We start from the raw sequence: 19,223 nt of genomic DNA on the forward strand, positions 1-19,223 counted from the left end.
ACTTCATTGCATCCTATAACAATGATTAGTTACTTGCATTGTAATTATCTTTATCTAAATCTAATAGATTGCTCTTCTAAAAAGATGGCCTCTTAGGCTGCTTTTGAAAGTTCAGTGAGAGGCATAGGTCAAACTCTAAAGCCTCAGACTGGAAAGTGAGTGTTTAAACTAACTCAGTTTTGGGTAGTGGTGGTTGACAAAGACACTTCCCCATTTAATAGTCTTCCTATCTCTGTTGTGTAAGCAGATAAGAAGGTCTTTGTATCAGGACTGCTTTTGCTTGTTTGTTTGTTTCACAAAGTTCCAGTCATGAAGTGGGCTTGATACTGGATTAAGCTTACAGTTACTGCAGTAATGAGAATAATTAAGGATATAAGAACTGTGTTATGGGGTAACAATTCAATTCAGAAAGTGTTTAGATTTGGCCAATTGCTATTTGATAATGCCTATATTTTCTGTGGAAATAAAAATTATGAGGCATATCTAGAGCTGTATGACTTACTGAAACTGATTGTATACAAGGCCATAAAAAATTTTCATGACTGCAACATGAGAAAGGGAAAGATGCATGAGTTACTAACATTGACTTATGTGGACAGAACTCATAGGAGATGTCAGGATGAGAACAAGGAGTCTGAGACAGATGGTACATATGATCCAGCCTATGAGAGAAATCCTGAAATTCTTTGGATAGCCATGGATGCTTGAGAAAGATCCCTCTCTGTAACTCCTTAAGCCTGTTTCACTGTCTTGACTTTAGTTCCCTGTCACTATGTGAAATACACTCTGCTCTGTATTCCTGTTCACTTCAGGCCTTTTAGCAATGTAACTTGAGGATTTTTTTTTTTTATTCATATGAGTGTCAGTGATTTTTCAAAAGAATGGTTACAGCAGTGAGAGTCATTAGGGAAAACAAGTCTTTCTTTTCCATGTATCAATAAAGTGATGTTGCTGCAGTGGCATAGCTTCACGGGCTTAAATCTGTCTTGTACATTGTCAGATTTCACAAGTTATCTTCAGCTGTGACACTGAAATGGAGTTTAGGTGTGACTGACCACATGTTTAAGAAAAAGTGGAAGCCAGAAAACTCATCTACTCTGGATGAGAGGAGATAATTATGTGAAGCTTTACATTTAGAGAACAAGAAGGGGCATTTTTGAAATTTTCATTTGTATATTATGCTTGGACAACTCGTGTGTGTGTATGCAAAATTCATTCCATGTTCAAGTAAGTCTACTCGTAATTATAAATATATTAAGAGAATTTCTGTGTATAGTTTATGAAACTCATTCTCAAGTCCATAAGTAAGTGTGGGGAATAAGCAATCCTTTGATTAGCTGCTGGTGCTAATTGCTGCATGAATTTCAGGAGAAAGTTTCCAGAATGGATAGGGTCGTAGCAGAGCACCAACAGTTCTCGCACAGTGTCAAGGACCTCCAGGACTGGGTGGCTGATGCAGTTCACATGCTGGATTCCTACTGTCATCCCACGGCGGACAAGAGTGTTCTGGACAGCCGGATGCTAAAGCTAGAGGTATGGAAACAATAGACACAAAAACCTGCTCTTTTTAGATCTGTAAGAAGAATATAAATATAGGATACTTTACATTATTTGTTGCATATTAGTGTAACAACTGTTGTCATTCAGACACTGATTTTCAGCTTACCCCAAAACAACTCTTTCATTGAGGAAAAAGTTCATTATTAGAAGTTTTCTGTAAGAAGGATATAAGGACCCTTATGACATGGAAAAATGCATATATGCAAATTCTTAGAAAACGCAAAAGATATTGTGTGGCTGCTGAAGGTTAAATGGAAGAAGTAAGATAATCATGTCTCTTAGTTTAATATTTCCTAGATTTTACAGGTGATATGGATGGTTTGGAACAGCTTTTCCTATATATAAGAGATTGTAGCAAAACACTAAAATTATGCTTTACCTTTTGTTCGTTGAGTCTTTCGGGTTCATGCTTTCAGGCTTTTCATGACTTTACATAGTGTTAGAAGCTGTTTGCAACTGCGCAGCTCCAGGAGCTGAAGTCCCTAAGCTGACAACGCTAATAGTCTACTGAGTTCATATGTTGGCACCTTTGTGTTGCAAATAGATCCTAGAATTGAGAACTGTATTTCAGCCCTGTAGAAGGGCTTTGTCATCATATCTTGTTTTCTCTACGAATGGATCCTCCTGTTTTCCACATAAATGACATTCCCTTTGGAATGTCAACTTTTCCACCCAACAGTACCTTCTCTGGTACACTGTAAGCACCTTCACAAATTTCATTAAAACATCTCTCTCAATGAAGATTTTTTTTTCTCATAATGGCCTAAAGCTACCCTTTGAAAGTCACATTTTCCTTGTGAAGCCCAGCTGAGAACCCCAGTATCCCTCTTCCAATTGACTGTACATGCTGCTAAATTTGATCAGCTCATTTTCCAGTAAAGCCAATTAGTATATTCATGCCCAGTTAGTGATAAAAATAGAATAATATCTGCTGACTTTTTAGGGGCTGCTGGCAGTGAAACAAGAAAAAGAAATCCAAATGAAAATGGTTCTGACAAGAGGAGAATCTGTTCTGCAAAATACTTCTCTGGAGGGAGTACCAGTGATTGAACAGCAGTTGCAAACCCTGAAGGACAGCTGGGCTTCTCTTCTGTCTGCTTGTATCCAGTGCAAGAGGTAAAAAGGTTATGAGGTGCAGAATGGTGTTTAGCAATAAAGCTAAGCTAATTTCCAGAGTGTTATTACTACGGGAGTCAAATTCAAAGAGAATGATTGCATGTGCCTAATGTTGTAGGTCTAGAGGCCTTAAGTCACATGTTCATTTGAAGTAGAAAAAGGGGAGGAAACTGTGTGGGATCAAGCTTTGTTTAGACTTCTTGTCAATATACTCTTAAAAGTGGATTCCATGTTGATAATCTTGTTGTAAATTTTACTTTGAGTTGCACTTGATGCTTTGATTTGTTCTCAGAAATGAGAAGAACTTTTCACAGACATTAACAGTTGCTCTGCCAAGGTCCTGTCTGGTTTCCCACTTGCTAGCATTTCGTGGAAGGTACTATTTACAGTGTGATGGTCCAAGTAATAGAATAAAGAAATACAGGGGAAAAAATGCAGCTTTCTGTGGTGGAGCATCAATAGTTGCAAATATTTCATTTTAAAGCAACGAAATTAATTAAACATTAGAATGCAACAACTTCTGAATGTATGCAAAGGGGCAGAAAATTCCTCAATCTGGATCTCATACTTTCAGTTGCATTTCATTTACTAAAGCTAGAACACATCAGTTAGAACTTACAAACCTCCTTAATATTCCAAGTTTGGAAAACTTGATTTCTCTTTATCGGCCAAACAGTGCTCCTGGTTAAAACCTGTAAAGTTTTAACAGCTCTGTCTTAGACTGCTTAGGTTGTGGTTTATCTTTCTTATATATAGCCTAGAGTAACTGTATATTACTATATATCACTGCTTAAATAGCTTGAGAACACCCACTATCATAACAAATATGTATTTTTAAATTACAGTCAACTAGAAGGAGCTCTCTCCAAATGGACGAGTTACCAGGATGATGTTCGTCAGTTTTCTAGCTGGATGGATAAAGTAGAAGCAAGCCTGAATGCTTCTGAAAGGCAATATGCTGAACTGAGGGAAAAAACAGCTGCCCTCAGCAAAGCAAAGGTATGTTCGCTTTACAACATACAAGCAACAAGCCCATATCGCCTTATAAGCAAGAAAAAAAGGCTGAATGACTGCAAGATAAGTCTGCGGTCTTGTTTTAATACTACTCATTCATTTCTGTTTTGCAGCTACTCAGTGAAGAGGTGTTGAGTCACAGCAGCCTCTTAGAGACAATTGAAGTGAAAGGAAGTGGAATGGCTGAGCATTATGTCACTCAGCTTGAACTCCAGGACCTTCAGGAGCGGTATAAGTTCCTCAAAGACAGGACAAGGGTACAGTTTTTCTTGATAGCACTCCTCTTGTTTTGTTGGCAACAAGGAGAAAGAGAAAGTTGTTTCATTGATCATTTATTTTGCAGTTAAATGAAGAGTAAGAGTTTGTGGACAGCTCTAACTTAATGTAACAGAAAGTTATTAAGGTGCTTTATCAGTCTGTCTTCCTGTACCACTAAGCTTCAGATCTTTTCAGAAAGGTTCTAAAAATCTGAATCTGAAAAAAAAAATAATAATCCTGTGATTAGTCTGAGGATTTCCATGTTAAAAGTCTCGTTGCCTTCAGCGCAGGTAGGATTTTACCCATTACTGTGTAATTGATCAAACCATCCTCAGAATCCAAGTACTCTTGAATTCTAGGAAAGCTCAGCACCAGATACAAACTTTTCATCTTGATGGAAGTCTGGGTTTTATGTTTTCTTGGTTTGATGATACACTAGGTATTTATACATGTATGTAAATCTTTTAACAAGCAGGAGGCAGTAACAAAAACTGAAGAACTGCTTAACTTACATCAGAAGTACCAAAGAAATCTGAAGGCCTTTGAACTGTGGCTGGAGAAGGAACAGGAAAAACTTGACTGCTTATCACATCTTGATGGTGATGCCCAGAAACAGGAGGCAACACTCCGAGACTTACAGGTAGATAATGTGTGACACCCTACTTGTAAAATAGCAGAATAATATTAATTACTGGACAAAAATTGCATCTCTTTTTTGTTGTTTGGAGAACAGCTTGGAATCACATTGTATATAAGTACTTTGCTGCTCAAAAGTGGTTCCATTAAAGTAAGTGGCAACATTGTCACTTGCTTCCAGAAGGAGTTGTCAGGCCTTGAATGATATCTCCAGGCGTAGTAATGCTTTCTTGCAAGTGCTGAATTTGTTTTATGTGTTGGCTTATCTCTTCTTTTTCCTGTGTTTCACAGAATATCAAAAGTATTCTTTTGATTGAGTTTCATCTCTTATTGCTTGCAGTGCAGATGCATCTACTTTCAGGCAGTTCTAGTCATGTCGGCTCCCATGGTGAGGTGGGAAAACAATTACTGAATCACTTCAGTGACAACAAAGGGTGAACGTATTGTGCTTCAGTGATTTCCCAATTATGATCTTAAGCTGACTTAAAATACTTTCATACCTGTTGTTCAATTAACAAAAGGTCAATACTTGAGTTATGAAATATTTTTTACTTTATTCAACATACTGAGAAGGTCTTTGCACCAGGGACTCTGCATATGTCTTGTTATTATAGTTTACTTTACAAAATCTGAATCCATTTTGAAAATCTGAATATATATATCTCAAATAAAACTAAGAAGACACACAACTCTATTTTGTTAAGACAATTTCCTGGTTATGTTTTCTAATCAGATTGAATCTCTTCATTCTTTCCAATCAAGTTCTAATAAGCATGAAAATGCCACACATGTCCAGAAGAGGATATCAAGAATTATTTTGGAATGATGTCTCAAACATATGTAAAAATAAACACACGTGTTTATTTTAAAAGACTGAAACCTCACCTTGTTCCTTTTTTTTAAAAACAGATTCAATTTTAGAATCAGTCTTACAGTCTACTTGCCACAGCTGGAAAGTTTTGAGTTTAAGGCTGTGCTGATCAGATTGCATCCATCCCTTGCCAGCTCAGGCAGCTAATGTTTCAGAACTGATTATAAACTTAGCAGGAGGGGAAAGAATCTAATGCATGCCTGGTCAATAATTTTCTCCAACTCACTTATCAGTAATAGTGATATTTGTTTTGCTTTGTAAGTAAGCATGACATCATAAGTGTTCTTAGAGATAGGGTAATATGTGTTCAACCATAGATAACTAAAGGGAATATCTAGATAACATGACACAACTGCTTTTGTCTTAAGTAGAACCAGGGCTTTGTTTGCCATGTGTGAAAGCAAGTTGTTAATGTAGAGTATGTATACATTACTCTGCCTTTACAGGAGCTGCAGGTCCACTGTGCAGAAGGACAAGCATTACTGAATGCTGCTGTCCATGCCCGAGAGGAGGTGATTCCCTGGGGCATTCCCCAGATAGAAGACCGAGCCCTGGAATCCTTACGGCAGGATTGGCAAGTTTATCAGCATAGACTTTCTGAAGCAAGAAGCCAATTAAATGCCACTGTGAGCAGACTGAGGTTGATGGAGAAAAAATTTCAGAAGGTTAATGACTGGCTAACAGGTCTAGAGGAGAAAGTTGCTATCAGGACTGGGAGACAGTCTGGTAGAGCAACAAAGGAGATGCAACTTCAACAAATGAAGGTAAAGAATATAGTTAAGTCATTCCTTAAACAAAATACCATGTGAGGTTTCCACTAAGTTCCTGGTTGCACTGTGAAAATGACAGCAAGCATTGAAATTCATTCAGAGGTGGTGCCTAGAATAATGGATCCAAGAGAGCTTCGTGCCTGGTGAATCTGCGTTCCTCCCATTTTACTGGTAAAGGTATGGCTAAACCAATGTTGAAATCTCATAGGGAGGTCTGGAATTCATATGCTCTGTGGTATGTGAAGGCATAACTGAGGACAAAGAGTGGTTCTGGAGTGGGAAAATGTGGTTACAAGAGTAAAATGTGACCATCTGTGTTAAGTCTGCTGTGCTGATGTAATAATTCTCCTTTAGTCACTGCAAGGAGAAGGCATGGTTCTGAATAAACACAGGAAACAGATTTGAAGAGATTCGAGATTACACTGTACAATCACCTTTAAAACTCTGGGCAAATTCTATATGAAGTCCAGGTTGCATTTCTATTATTATTTGGAAAAAAAAAATGAATCTACTGTAACGCAATGCAGTCCATATGGTATGCTAGAAATTCTAGTATATTCGTCATGTTAACCTTCATCAGATTCTGGTTTATTTTCATGTTGTAAATCCATGTTTACAACCATGTGGGTTTTGTTGTTGTTAGTGGTTTTGGTTTTTGTTTGTTTGTTTGTTTTTCCAATGTGTTTCTGGCTTAGTTAAAAATAAATCCCTATTGTGTTTAAGATGTTTGAATCAGTCATATAAGCTGGGTAATGTCTTTGTCATAGAAATGGCACGAAGAAATTACAATCTACAAAGATGATGTGGAGGAAGTTGGGGTATTGGCTCAGCAAATACTAGAGGAAAGTCTCACTGCAAGTAGAATGGGAAGCCAGGCTACACAGCTTACATCTCGCTACCAAACTCTTCTTCTTCATGTCTTGGTAAGTAATGAAAATTAATTTATCGTAACACCATAAATTGTCAGTTAAGAAGCAAGTATAAACAGACTTCTTAATTAGTCTTTATCAGAGTTTATCCACTGCTGTAGACTCAGCAATATAATATTCACATATGTATCCATATATATATATACACACACACGTAGATTTCATTGGACTAAATGTATTACAGAACTATAATCGAGATAATGCCCTTTCAAAAATATTCAGCATTGATCAGATGTCATTACTGTCTTTTTTGACAGTTCCAGGAGATAAATTCAGAATTCAGTATGTTTGAATACTGAGTGGCCTCTAGAAAAAAATTTTCAGGTCATCAATGAAACACATAGATATAGGGAAAATTTGATAATGCACAGTCTTCAGGTCACTTTAAGTAGTAAGTGTCTCATTGTACCATAATCATAAGTCACAAATCAAATTTCAAAATGTAAGTATCTTTTCAGTGTTTAGTATTAACTCAGTTTTAACATTAGTGATTGCTATATGTACAACCTGACAAGAACCCGGTGAAAATTATCCACTAGATATGAAAGAACTCAAAATCTATGTGTTTAATCTTAATATATCAGGGTTTTTTAATAAATTATTAATTGCTAGTAGCAATGATAAACATCTGGGTGGTTCTCGTTTCTTCCCCTTATCTTCCTATTTTGTTTGAAGGAGCAAATAAAGTTTCTGGAAGAAGAAATACGCTGTATCGATGAGTCAGAATTGGCTTTTAGTGCTTACACAAACTGGTACGAAGCTACTAATAAGAACTTCGGAACTGTAATCACCAAGTTTGACGTGGTTGATAAAACAGCAATGGAGAAAAAAGTGCAGAAACTAGAGGTACAGCTTTCTTGAATGGAATTTTTGTTTCTGTTCACCAGAAAGAGGCTATGTTTTAACATGCATCTTAGCTGCCCAAAATTCTGACTTCACCTTAGCAAGGGGTTCTCATGTCATATACAGATTAGATCACAGTTGGGTTGTTGTGGTTATGAATAGTCCTAGAAAATATAATCCCACCCTTCCATACAGCATATTTGTATGTGTTTAGTTTTAGGTTAAAACTTAAAATAAATTCCCCTAGCAAGGCATCCTGTTGTGTATATTTTATACCAGTATGCATTGTGGCAAGAAGTGCTTCTTATTTCTCCTCATTGAAATAACTGAGTAGTAAAACTCGTATTTCATCTCCGAGTTGTAGATGGCTTTTTCATATGTCCTGCAACTTAAACATAATATACTAACAGAAAACTAATTTATTCCAGAATTTGGAATATGAATCCTTTCCTGATAGCCCTCAGTTTCTGTGTTTATCTTCAGAAGCCCGGTACAGAACAGAAGTATTTGCTTTTTTGGTTTCTTTATAGTTTACCATACCTTAACTCCAGGCAATTTTGTAGTGAAAAGTCCATTCAGTTTCCCTAGCAATTCATTCTGTGTCCTTAGCAAAATTAAAAATAAAACGAAACAAAACAAAACACCCCCATCCAACCAAACAAACAAAACCCAGCCTCTTACTGATAATAGAACTATAATGAATTAAAAAAAAAAAAAGGCAAGAGCTTGCATACATTTTCTGTTAACCAACACGTCCTTCACAGCTGCTATTGAGTGATATGGACATAGGCCACAGTTTACTGAAATCTGCCCGTGAGAAGGGGCAGCGAGCTATAAAGTACATGGAAGAAGATGAAGTTGACCAGTTAAGAAAAGAAATTGGAGATCATGTGGAACAGCTTGAAGAGCTGGCGGGCTCCATCAGGAAAGAGCACATGACTTCAGAGAAGTGCCTTCAGCTGGCAAAGGAGTTCTCAGACAAGTTCAAGGCACAGACTCAGTGGCTTATGGAGTACCAAGCCATGTTACAGGCTCCAGCGGAGCCAAAGAGTGAACTCTATGAGAAGAAGGCCCAGTTGTCTAAATACAAGGTAAGAAAGGGTTATATCATTGTACTATCATATTGATTTTGATCAAGTGACACATCCTCTGATCTAGGTGTCTGTTCAAGGCTCCTCAATAGATATATGAGATGTCTCCTCTCTGCGTGTCCAAATCAGCAGCAAAGTGAAAAGATGCATCTATGAACCAGAGTAGGCACCTGGGTTTGAAATGTGAATGTCCTAATAAGGCTTCCACATCTAAAAATTTCCTGTTACAGAGAAAAATTATTTTATGAGTACACATATGAGTAATTCTGTTGATATCAGCAGAGTTAACTGCTGTTTAAGAAAGGACAGAAATCAGTTGGTCTTTCTTCACTGCAGATGTTGCGTCTGTTTACACTGGCTTAATCAGCATTCTGGTAAAACCTAAATGCCCCGGCTCAACTGACATCTAATACAGTCAGCTGCTGTGGCCTCCTCTGTTTTTAGTTAGGATTTTAACGACATGGGTTTTTTTCCAGTCATAAAAATGAGTAGAAAAATATGGCAACAGATCCCATTGCTTCTCCTAATGATTTTTTTGTAAAATAGTCCAGGATTACAGATGGTTTGTAAGATGTGTGCTGGGTGTGGCTGGGATGGAGCTAACTCTCCTCATAGCAGCCCATATAGTGCTGTGCTTTGCATTTGTGGCTAAAACAGTGTTGCTGACAAAACAGTGTTTTGGCTGTTGCTGAGCAGTACCCACACAGCATCAAGGCTTTCTCTCTGAAACTGCTCACTACCTGCTCTCAGCTTCAATGCTCAAAGTCATATGTGATAGCTGTATGCTTGCTTTCTGCGCATTTGGGGAGCTGGTATCTCACTGTCATTACACAGGTGCTGCTGTGTGCCATGTCTGAGCCAGTGGCATAACATGACATAACAGATCGGATTGCATCTCACTCTTGAGAGTACAGTGTTATGCACTTGTCTGCATACTGTCTCATTAAGGGGATGGATTTGCTGATGCTTTCCCACGTATTTGCAAAATTCGTTCCTCTGGGCAAGTTTTATCCCTGGCACTTGCCCCTTCACACGTATTAACTCCCTTTCCTTCACCAGCTCCAGATTATCAGCTGTCCTACTAGCCACTTACAAAAGGAGCACTTGCTTTTAGATGCCTGCAAAATTGTTGTCTTAGGGCATGGCTGAGAATCAGAGTTCTGTACTGGTAGCAAATCTCTTCTCATCTGGAAAGGATGATATCTAGCATGACAGAAGGCTGTTCTTCAGCTCAAAGGGAAGTTAGTGAAATAGATCTCCAGTGTTCAATGTATATATTTTAATTCTTGCTTGCATTGTAGTCCGTACAGCAGACTATTCTGTCCCATGAGCCTTCAATAAAATCAGTGATTGAAAAGGGAGAAGCACTTTTTGATCTGGTGAATGATGTGACTCTAAAAAACAGTATTCAAGACCTTGAGAATAGTTACCAGGAACTCTGCAGCACAACAAAGGTAAGAAGTTGGGAAGAAAACTCTAGGTTCTTTCAATTTGCTATATTTTTTTCCCTCTTTAAGAAGTTGACTGTTTCATGCTGTAATGTCACACCATGTACACAGAGCCAGTTAGATTTAATAATTTTGTGTGTGTGTGTGGCGAGGGGGAGCAAGGTGATTCTTGAGTAAGGAAAGAACTTCTACTTAAATAAATCTTAATAGGTCTCGCACAAACCCTGTTCAATCTAGTTTAACTGTTGAATGGAAGTCACAGGAGAAAATGAACCGCAAGATAGATATAATTTAATTCAGCAAGGACGTTATTAATTAACATTGATTCATTAGTCCACATGTATGTAGTACTTCGAAAGAGCTAATACTTCCAAATACAGCCTAAAGTATGATTATTCCTAAAGCTTTTAATAGGTTATACTCCTAACAAGGATAAGCTCTGCAAACCATGTTAGTACTTACGTTTGACCTAAGTACCTTTAATTACCAGTCCATCCACTGATAGCAGATGATTTTAATTTTTTCACAGCTGATTTTTTATTTACAGACATTCTTCTGATCTGTACCACAGAACTGGTATCTGTTGCCTTAGATGCAATGTTGATGACTTAAATGTAGAGAGGTTTATGAAAAATCTTTCTTAAAAAGAATAAATACATTTTTAGCTCAGTGTGTACATTCTTAATTTGCCTGCTGCAATCGCAGGCAATATGTAGGTGCAAAGACTGTAAACAGCAGGGACCCAGCCATGACATTCGGTAGGACATGTGCAGTCTTTAAAAGATCTTATAATAGCTGTTTCTGAGTGAACTTAATCTCGAGTTGAGAGTGTTCCTTTTCTTAAAGTAAGGAGATCCTCAGTGTTTCCCTCAGTCTTCAAAGTATGGTATTTCGTCTGGACTGAAAATACTGCTCAGTACCGCAGCATTCCTTCACACAAGTAATCCCTTTGATGTCTTCCTTAACAATCTAATCATATGAGGGTACCTCACAGCAGTATAAACGTAGAAGATAACTCTCTTATTATACGTTCAAGCTCCTGGTGGGTTTTGGTTTGGGAAGTTTATTTATTCTTGTAATTACCTGAATATTTAATTTTGGTTTTTGTGGACCTGCAGGCATATGTTGAAAACTTAGAGGTGAGAGTAAAAGAACATGAGGATTATAACAGTGATTTGCAAGAAGGGGAGAAATGGTTATTACATATGTCCAGCAGGCTGGTCAGCCCTGACCTCATGGAGAGTAACAATCTTGAAATAATCACTCAGCAACTAGCTAACCACAAGGTGGGTTTGCTATTGGGTAAGCTTCCTTTGTCCAGTAAAACAGAATTTTTCTTCTTTGCTTTTCTGTCTCTGTTGCAGAGCTGTAGTTATTTGTCATCTACCTGTTTTATTCCTCTTACTGCTGTGTGAGTAAGCATCAGTGTCATTAATGCAGTTAAAAAATCTACCTTGTTGATAGCACCATTTCTTGGACGAGATTACATTTGCACAATAGCTTTGTAGTACAGTGGTCTGAATTCTGTGTCAGATTTTTCCTGGAATGTCCCAGAAAATAGACCACAAAAAGCAGATTAGGGTCATTTTACTCCCAAAGCATTTTTTGCTCTGGTGCTTTTAAGGATAACTTTTTTCCCCTCTATTTCTGCCATGCTCTCCCCCACCCCCCTTAGGCTGTAACATTTCCTCCATTGCTTTCGTTCAAGGTACATTCCCTACATTGATAGGCAATGCTTTCTAGAAGATAAAGCAAAATCCAACTCTCCCTACCTCTCCCTGACACTCAAATTCCAAGAAAGAATACTGAAATCTTTTAACTCATTGTGATTAGTGTGTTATTTAAGTAACCTTCTTGGATAAAAATTTGCCTCCACCAAGGCCTGTGAAAAGAACTGTTTACAGTGGAAGAGTTTATAGAATAAGATATGATTCAGCATCAGATTTAGCCCTCTTTGGAAGATTAAGGGGATTTCTTGGGGCATGAGCATCTAGTGCTGAGACATTATCACAGTACTACTGATGTTTCTGTGGGATATCTATGTACAGACTTTTGACAATGATTTTTCTATGAGTCTACACTCTAATAGCTTGACTATAGCAATACATGTTTTCTGAATTTTTTTTCCAAATCTGAAAACAAAGATTGTTTAAGGAAAAAAAAAAAAAAAAGCTCATTTAAAAAGCTGTAAAGCAGAACACATTTTAAACTTAAAATATTTCTTCAGAAGTATTTTACCTATTTCTTAGGCTATCATGGAAGAAATTGCAGGATTTGAAGATCGTTTGAACAAACTTAAGAGTAAAGGTGATTACTTGATCAATCAATGCACAGAACATCTTCAAGCAAAATTTAAGCAAAACATACAAAGCCATCTTCAGGGGACGAAGGACAGCTATTCTGCCATATGTAGTACAGCCCAAAGAGTAAGTCTTGTTTCAAAAATGTATGTATGCCATTTAAGAAAATAACACACATTATTATTTCAATAAGTACTTGTTTCTTTGAATGGCTTAGTGAGCCTCCAAGTTACTGATGTAGCATTTCATCATTAGTGTGCTACAGTCGAATTCCTAGTGATCCAAATGTGTCATTGCAGCCAGAAAGACTTGCTGCCTGTCAGTTCTTAATCTCTCCACACCCTCACTACTTTCATGTTACATTAGCTTCTGAGGAGCTGAAGCAAAGAAATTAGAACTGTTCCTACTTCAAACACTAGGGAGCAAATTGCACTTTTAGTGTCAGTAGTTTGCATATGTGCATAACAGGTCTCAATTCTGTCCTATTAAATACTGTCTCTCTTAGTAAAACCAGAGTCTACATTTAAGAAGGGCTAGCTGGGTCATTCTGTTAATCCAATTAGCAGATCAAGCTGGCATAGTCTAAAAAAAAAAAAAAAAAAAAGAAAAAGCAGACTTTATAGTCAGCAAGAAGATATGTAGAGGTAGGTAAAACCTCATACTAGATCAATGGCAAAATGTTGAAGAAGAATACAGAAATAAGAGACAGTGCTCTTCATTTGCATATTTATTTTTCCTTTCCAGGAGCCATGCCTTAGATATTGTCCATCTTTTCCACAAATTAGCAAGGTGCAGTGAGAGCTTAAGGAGCTGTCATCCCTTGGTACTTTTGTATAAGAGGGCTAAAATAACCATAGTCTTAATAGTTCTGACTTTTCTGCAGTTTTCAGGGTGGGAGAAGAGAGCCAATAGTGATGTCTGAAAATGCAGTAACCTTACAAAATGTTTATTTTAGGTGTACCAGAGTTTGGAACATGAACTCCAGAAGCATGTTAATCATCAGGACACCCTACAACAGTGCCAGACTTGGCTGTCTACAGTGCAGTCAGAGCTAAAGCCAACTACGTGGCCACCTTTCAGCCTGGCAGATGCAGTTAAACAGGTAAAAGTTCAGCACTTGAAAATGCTCAGTTATCCTTAGTGAGGTGAGCTCAGGTAAGAGCTTTATATTAACAGAAATTAGACCTGACCTTCTCAGGGGGCTGTGTAGCCTCATTGTTTATTACCAGCTCCAAAAGGAATATCTTGAGTGAACAATAACTGTAGGTGAAAAATCACAAAGGACTTTTGCTAGCTCTGCTTAATGCTTAGAAATATGTTACCTGAAAACAAGTTGGCTTATTAGATAAACCTGCTCAGATACTCCATAGATGTGTTTAACAGAGAGGTGATGTCCTTCTGCTTGTCCAATTGCCAGTCTGTCTATTAATGTTCCTATATGAAACCTGGTTTCACAGTACCGTGGGCACAGAGTCTGTAACCAGGCAATTAAAACAATTTTTCAGCTTAAGAGCATAGAAATGCATCTAGCCCACATTAGCCATTAAGAATGTTTTCTTTGCTTCTTGATTATTCTTAGTAACTTAATGTGTTCTACATTTGATTTGTACCTTGCTTTCAAATTAAACTGGTATGATACTAAAAATTCTGGAAATCAAGGCTGTCTCATCCACCATGTGTATTAATAGAGACCTTGAAATACTACAGGTGGCAGCTCTGCAAAGGCAGGTGGAGCAGGGGGATGGCAGTGAAGCCGGGGAAACCGGGGGGTGACAGTGGGCCCAGCAGGACAGCACCTTCCCAGTGACGTGCAGAACTGCAGCACACAGATAAGGAGAGCAGAGTCCCCTTGGTGTCAGCCACCATCTGGTGATCACCAGGCAAGTCTGTAGGGATGAAGCCAGTCCCAGGTGGACACGGAAGGTCAGAGCAGCAAGGCGTGGCCAGGAGGATCTGCCAGGCACAGATGCACCTGTGCTCAGGTGAGGTCCATAGGTTGGGTGAGAACCTGAACATGCAGCTCTCAAGCGAGAGGGAAGGCTTCTGAATGCTTTTCCATTGGCAAGGTCTCAGCTGAGCCAAATCAGGGCTGGCCCCAACCAGAGGCAGCCAAACCTCAAGGAGAGTGGGACAGAGGTTGCAGAGTCTTTTGGTGCACTGAGGGCCCTGACCACCCCTGAAAATCTGGGATCTGTTCCAGGGCTTAACTGTTCTCAGTGTGAAAAGTAATTTCCCTCATATCTGAGAAGAATTTCCTTGTTACACCTTGTCACTTTTCCCTCTAGTCCTTTTTCCACTCACCTCAGCAAAGAGTTTGGCTGTGGCTTCTCAATACTGTCCCCACCTGATCCCTACCATTTTAAGTAATGGCAGACTGCAATTAGCCTCTGTTCTCCAGGCTGAGCAAACCCAGTTCCTTCAGATGTGTCCAAATGCCATATTTATAGTCCTCTATTCCCCCAGCCCTTTGTTGGACTTGCACCAGTTTGCCAATATCCGTTCTATGAGGGAAGAGGTAAACTGGGCCAAATATACCAGGGACAGCTTGAGAATCACAGAATCACAAAATGTTAGGGATTGGAAGGGACCTCAAAAGATCATCTAGTCCAATCCCCCTGCCAGAGCAGGAACACCTAGATGAGGTTACACAGGAAGGCATCCAGGCGGGTTTTGAATGTCTCCAGAGAAGGAGACTCCACAACCTCCCTGGGCAGCCTGTTCCAGTGTTCCATCACCCTCACTGAGAAGAAGTTTCTTCTCAAATTTAAGTGGAACCTCTTGTGTTCCAGCTTGACCCCATTACCCCTTGTCTTACTGCTGGTTGTCACCGAGAAGAGCCTGACTCCATCCTCGTGACACCCACCTTTTATATATTTATAAACATTGATGAGGTCACCCCTCAGTTTCCTCTTCTCCAAGCTAAAGAGACCCAGCTCCCTCAGCCTTTCCTCATAAGGGAGATGCTCCACTCCCTTAATCATCTTCGTGGCCCTGCGCTGGACTCTCTCTCCAGCAGTTCCTTGTCCTTCTTGAACTGAGGGGTCCAGAACTGGACACAATATTCCAGATGCGGTCTCACCAGGGCAGAGTAGAAGGGAAGGAGAACCTCTCTCGACCTACTAACCACCCCCCATCTAATACACCCCAGGATGCCATTGGCCTTCTTGGCCACAAGGGCACAGTGCTGGCTCATGGTCATCCTGCTGTCCACCAGGACCCCCAGGTCCCTTTCCTCTACACTGCTCTCTAATAGGTCGTTCCCCAACCTATACTGGAACCGAGAAGTGTAAGTATGGGAGAATAATCACTTCCCATAGCTTGCTCTCTGCATTCTTGCTAATACAGTAGTTTGGGGTTGCCATAAGAGCACACTGGTGTTGCGTTCAACTTTCTGCCTACAAGGACCTACCACTGGCCCTCTGCATTAGGTGGTCACTCACCCCTCCTCTCTGGGACTTTAGGAGGTATGTTGTTGCCCTGCTTGTCAACACTAATATAATAATTTCCTTTTGGGATATGGAATGTTTTCACCCTAGAGGCAATGTCAAGAGCAAAACCCCTCAACAGTGTCATGTTGTCTGATCTTGGTAATTGTAGATATTGGGTACATTGGGAGGGTTTCAGAAGACCCTGAGAGAACTATATAGGTATAGGCAACATGACACTTTAATAACTGGATAAAACCCTGCTTCCCATTCATCTTGGGATAGTAAGTCACTTTGTTATGACTGTGTGTATCTAATGCTTTATTGCTAAAGAAATAAACTAGGTAATGCGTATTTCAGTAAGTGATAATTGGATGCTAATCAAGTGTTTTAGAGTGACTCTTTTCCATTATTATGACAGAGCAGCCTTACCTAATAAAAGAGTGTATGTCTACCTTTCCTTTTTTGGAAATAATAAGCTAAGGTATAATTACTAAAATGCATGATTGTAATAAGAGATTATTTCCACAGTCTCAGAGTTTATTTGAGGATTGTCTTCCCTCAGGTAAAACATTTCCGGGCTCTGCAGGAACAGGCCAATACGTACTTGGATCTTCTGTGCTCCATGTGTGATCTGTCAGATGCCACAGTGAAGAGTACAGCGGCAGATATTCAACAAACAAAACAAACGGTACAAGATAACCACAACAACCCTCTTTTAATCCTATTTAGAGCTTTAGCTGCCTTGATCTGTCCTCTTTTAAAAAGGTCATGTTGGGTAATGGTTTAAAGAAATGTCTTCTTATGTCTTCTTACTTTCATCTTTAGTATTTCTTTTAGGAATAGTTCTAGTTTCTCTTTTTCTGCGTGGGTGGTGTATTGGTGGTTTGTTTTGGGGTTTTTTTCTGATTTCTTTGCTTGTTGGTGGTGTGTGTGTTTGTTTGTTTGTTTGAATTTCACACATTAGCATCCTGGTAGAGACACAAAGACACATGACAAAGGTCTCTAAAGGTACTTAAGTTATGTTACAAGATGTTGTTCTAAAGCCACACAAATAACATCCTGTGGAAGAAAACCTGATCCTTTTTTTTTTTTTTCATAAAAAGTAATTCAGTCTATTCATCTCTATATTTTATTAAAGCTTAGACAGATTTTATTTTTATTATTTATTCAGCAGTATACAGATGTTCTTATTAGGGTATACCAATGTATTAATTATAATAATAATAAAAATATGGTGGTTCAATTCATAAACCAGAGTGCATCTATTTCAGCATATGAATTTATAGAAGTGTACCTCAGTTTTAAGTTTTAAAGTAGCTTAATGCTTGGTTTTAGAATAAAATTATAAAGATAAGTTATTAGAAAAGAAACAGTATGAGCATTCCTGTTGTTGTAAACATGAAAAATTTAGTTTCACATGCACACAACACCAAACTTTTGAAACTACTCTGTCACGAGTAAAAAAACCTAATATATACAGTAACAGTATTCCATACCAGAGAAGCAAATTGTACAAATCCAAGTAATCCATAAAAAAGTGGCAATCCAGATTCTGAATAGCTAAAACCCATCCCAATCATCAGAATAAGATTCTCCTCTTATTTATAAAGCAGGGAAACATTTTTAAGAAACCACAGACAGTACAGTGCTGAGAGATATTCAGCTGGTTGAGTGTCTAAACTTTAAAGGCACCCTACTGCTCTATATGGAGGAAAAGAAGCTGTATGACTATTGGTTTAAGGTGATTGATGGGCTCAGATCCGGTAATCATTCTTCTTATTGGTGTTATACAAAAGGCGTATAGGCGAAATAACTGGAGTAAGCAAATTAAAGGAAAGTGTTTAGTTTAAGCTTTTATTCGGTCATTGCAATGGCATGTAGGGCACAGTCCAGCAGTATTCTTGGCATGCAATAGACTAAATCACACAGTTAATTTAAGGTTTAACAGACGGCTTGAGAGCACTTTGAAATACATTCATAAATATATTTGCTTCCCTCAAGAGTGAAGGATAACTTTTTTTTTCCCCCACAACCTTCTTTTGATAGGTCTGTCTTTTATGACCTTTGAAGACTCATTATTATGACCTTTGAAGACTCATTTTATGGATATTAGCCTCTTCAGAATCTAGTGTAGAAATTTGCTGTTAGTATAGTATTGTACTCAGAGGAAGAATGGTATTCATTCTCCAAAAATAGCTGCATTAAAGCATTCCCTCCTCCTTTTCATTTCTTTTCTTCTAGATTGAGCAACAGATAATGCACTCTCAGTATTTGGCTCAAGGCTGGGAAGAGATCAAACAAATAAAGGCTGAGCTCTGGATATATTTCCAGGATGCAGATCAACAACTACAGAATTTGAAAAGGAGACGGGCAGAATTGGAGCTAAACATTGCCCAGAATATGGTACTCCAGGTTAAGGTAAGGAGACTTTGGGTTAAGATTATAATTCATGTTATATGCACATATTGCACAGAATGCTAATATGTTCTAAGCGAGAACAGAGAAGACAGAGGAAAGAGGGTTTCCTTACTGATGATACAGGGTGACACAGAAAGCGAAACACTGCACTTTAATAGTTTTTTGATTTTGTTTTTTTTAAAGTAGACAGTTTTCAGTCTACTGTTCTGATTTGCCTTCACTTTTGATAGGCTGATTGCAGTCTACTTGAATATCTGCAGTTTGTGCTTGCTAAGTCCTTTGATTCCCATACTTTTAAATTGTTTAGATCTATTTCAAAATTAGTCTAGGAAACTACTCAATGTTGCTAGACTCTGAAAACCACTGGAGAATAGGTATGATAGTAACACAATTTAATTTACCCTAAACAGTGAGATAAATAGCTTCAAATCTTCACTCTTTCTTATTCATTTACAGATGAGACTTTTTTTTATGGCCATTCTGCACGTATCATAAATGTCAGGAAAGAAACAAGAAGAAACAGGAAATCAGATTATTTATC

General features: G+C 38.4%; 1 protein-coding gene across 2 annotated transcripts in view; it reads left to right on the forward strand.

Annotated features, from left to right (window-relative positions):
* SYNE1 (spectrin repeat containing nuclear envelope protein 1) overlaps positions 1 to 19,223 on the forward strand; it is a 295,209-nt gene that overhangs the window by 151,993 nt on the left and 123,993 nt on the right. For both annotated transcript variants that reach the window (XM_065632672.1, XM_065632669.1), the window contains 15 exons: positions 1,369 to 1,533; positions 2,504 to 2,676; positions 3,522 to 3,675; positions 3,804 to 3,947; positions 4,424 to 4,588; positions 5,902 to 6,219; positions 6,993 to 7,148; positions 7,830 to 8,000; positions 8,762 to 9,088; positions 10,390 to 10,542; positions 11,655 to 11,822; positions 12,786 to 12,962; positions 13,792 to 13,938; positions 16,827 to 16,952; positions 18,506 to 18,682. In XM_065632672.1, the coding sequence (XP_065488744.1) occupies positions 1,369 to 1,533; positions 2,504 to 2,676; positions 3,522 to 3,675; positions 3,804 to 3,947; positions 4,424 to 4,588; positions 5,902 to 6,219; positions 6,993 to 7,148; positions 7,830 to 8,000; positions 8,762 to 9,088; positions 10,390 to 10,542; positions 11,655 to 11,822; positions 12,786 to 12,962; positions 13,792 to 13,938; positions 16,827 to 16,952; positions 18,506 to 18,682 (2,721 nt within the window). The remainder of the gene's footprint in view (positions 1 to 1,368; positions 1,534 to 2,503; positions 2,677 to 3,521; positions 3,676 to 3,803; positions 3,948 to 4,423; positions 4,589 to 5,901; positions 6,220 to 6,992; positions 7,149 to 7,829; positions 8,001 to 8,761; positions 9,089 to 10,389; positions 10,543 to 11,654; positions 11,823 to 12,785; positions 12,963 to 13,791; positions 13,939 to 16,826; positions 16,953 to 18,505; positions 18,683 to 19,223) is intronic.

The sequence above is a fragment of the Caloenas nicobarica genome, chromosome 3 (assembly GCF_036013445.1).
Source record: "Caloenas nicobarica isolate bCalNic1 chromosome 3, bCalNic1.hap1, whole genome shotgun sequence".
NCBI lineage: Eukaryota > Metazoa > Chordata > Aves > Columbiformes > Columbidae > Caloenas > Caloenas nicobarica.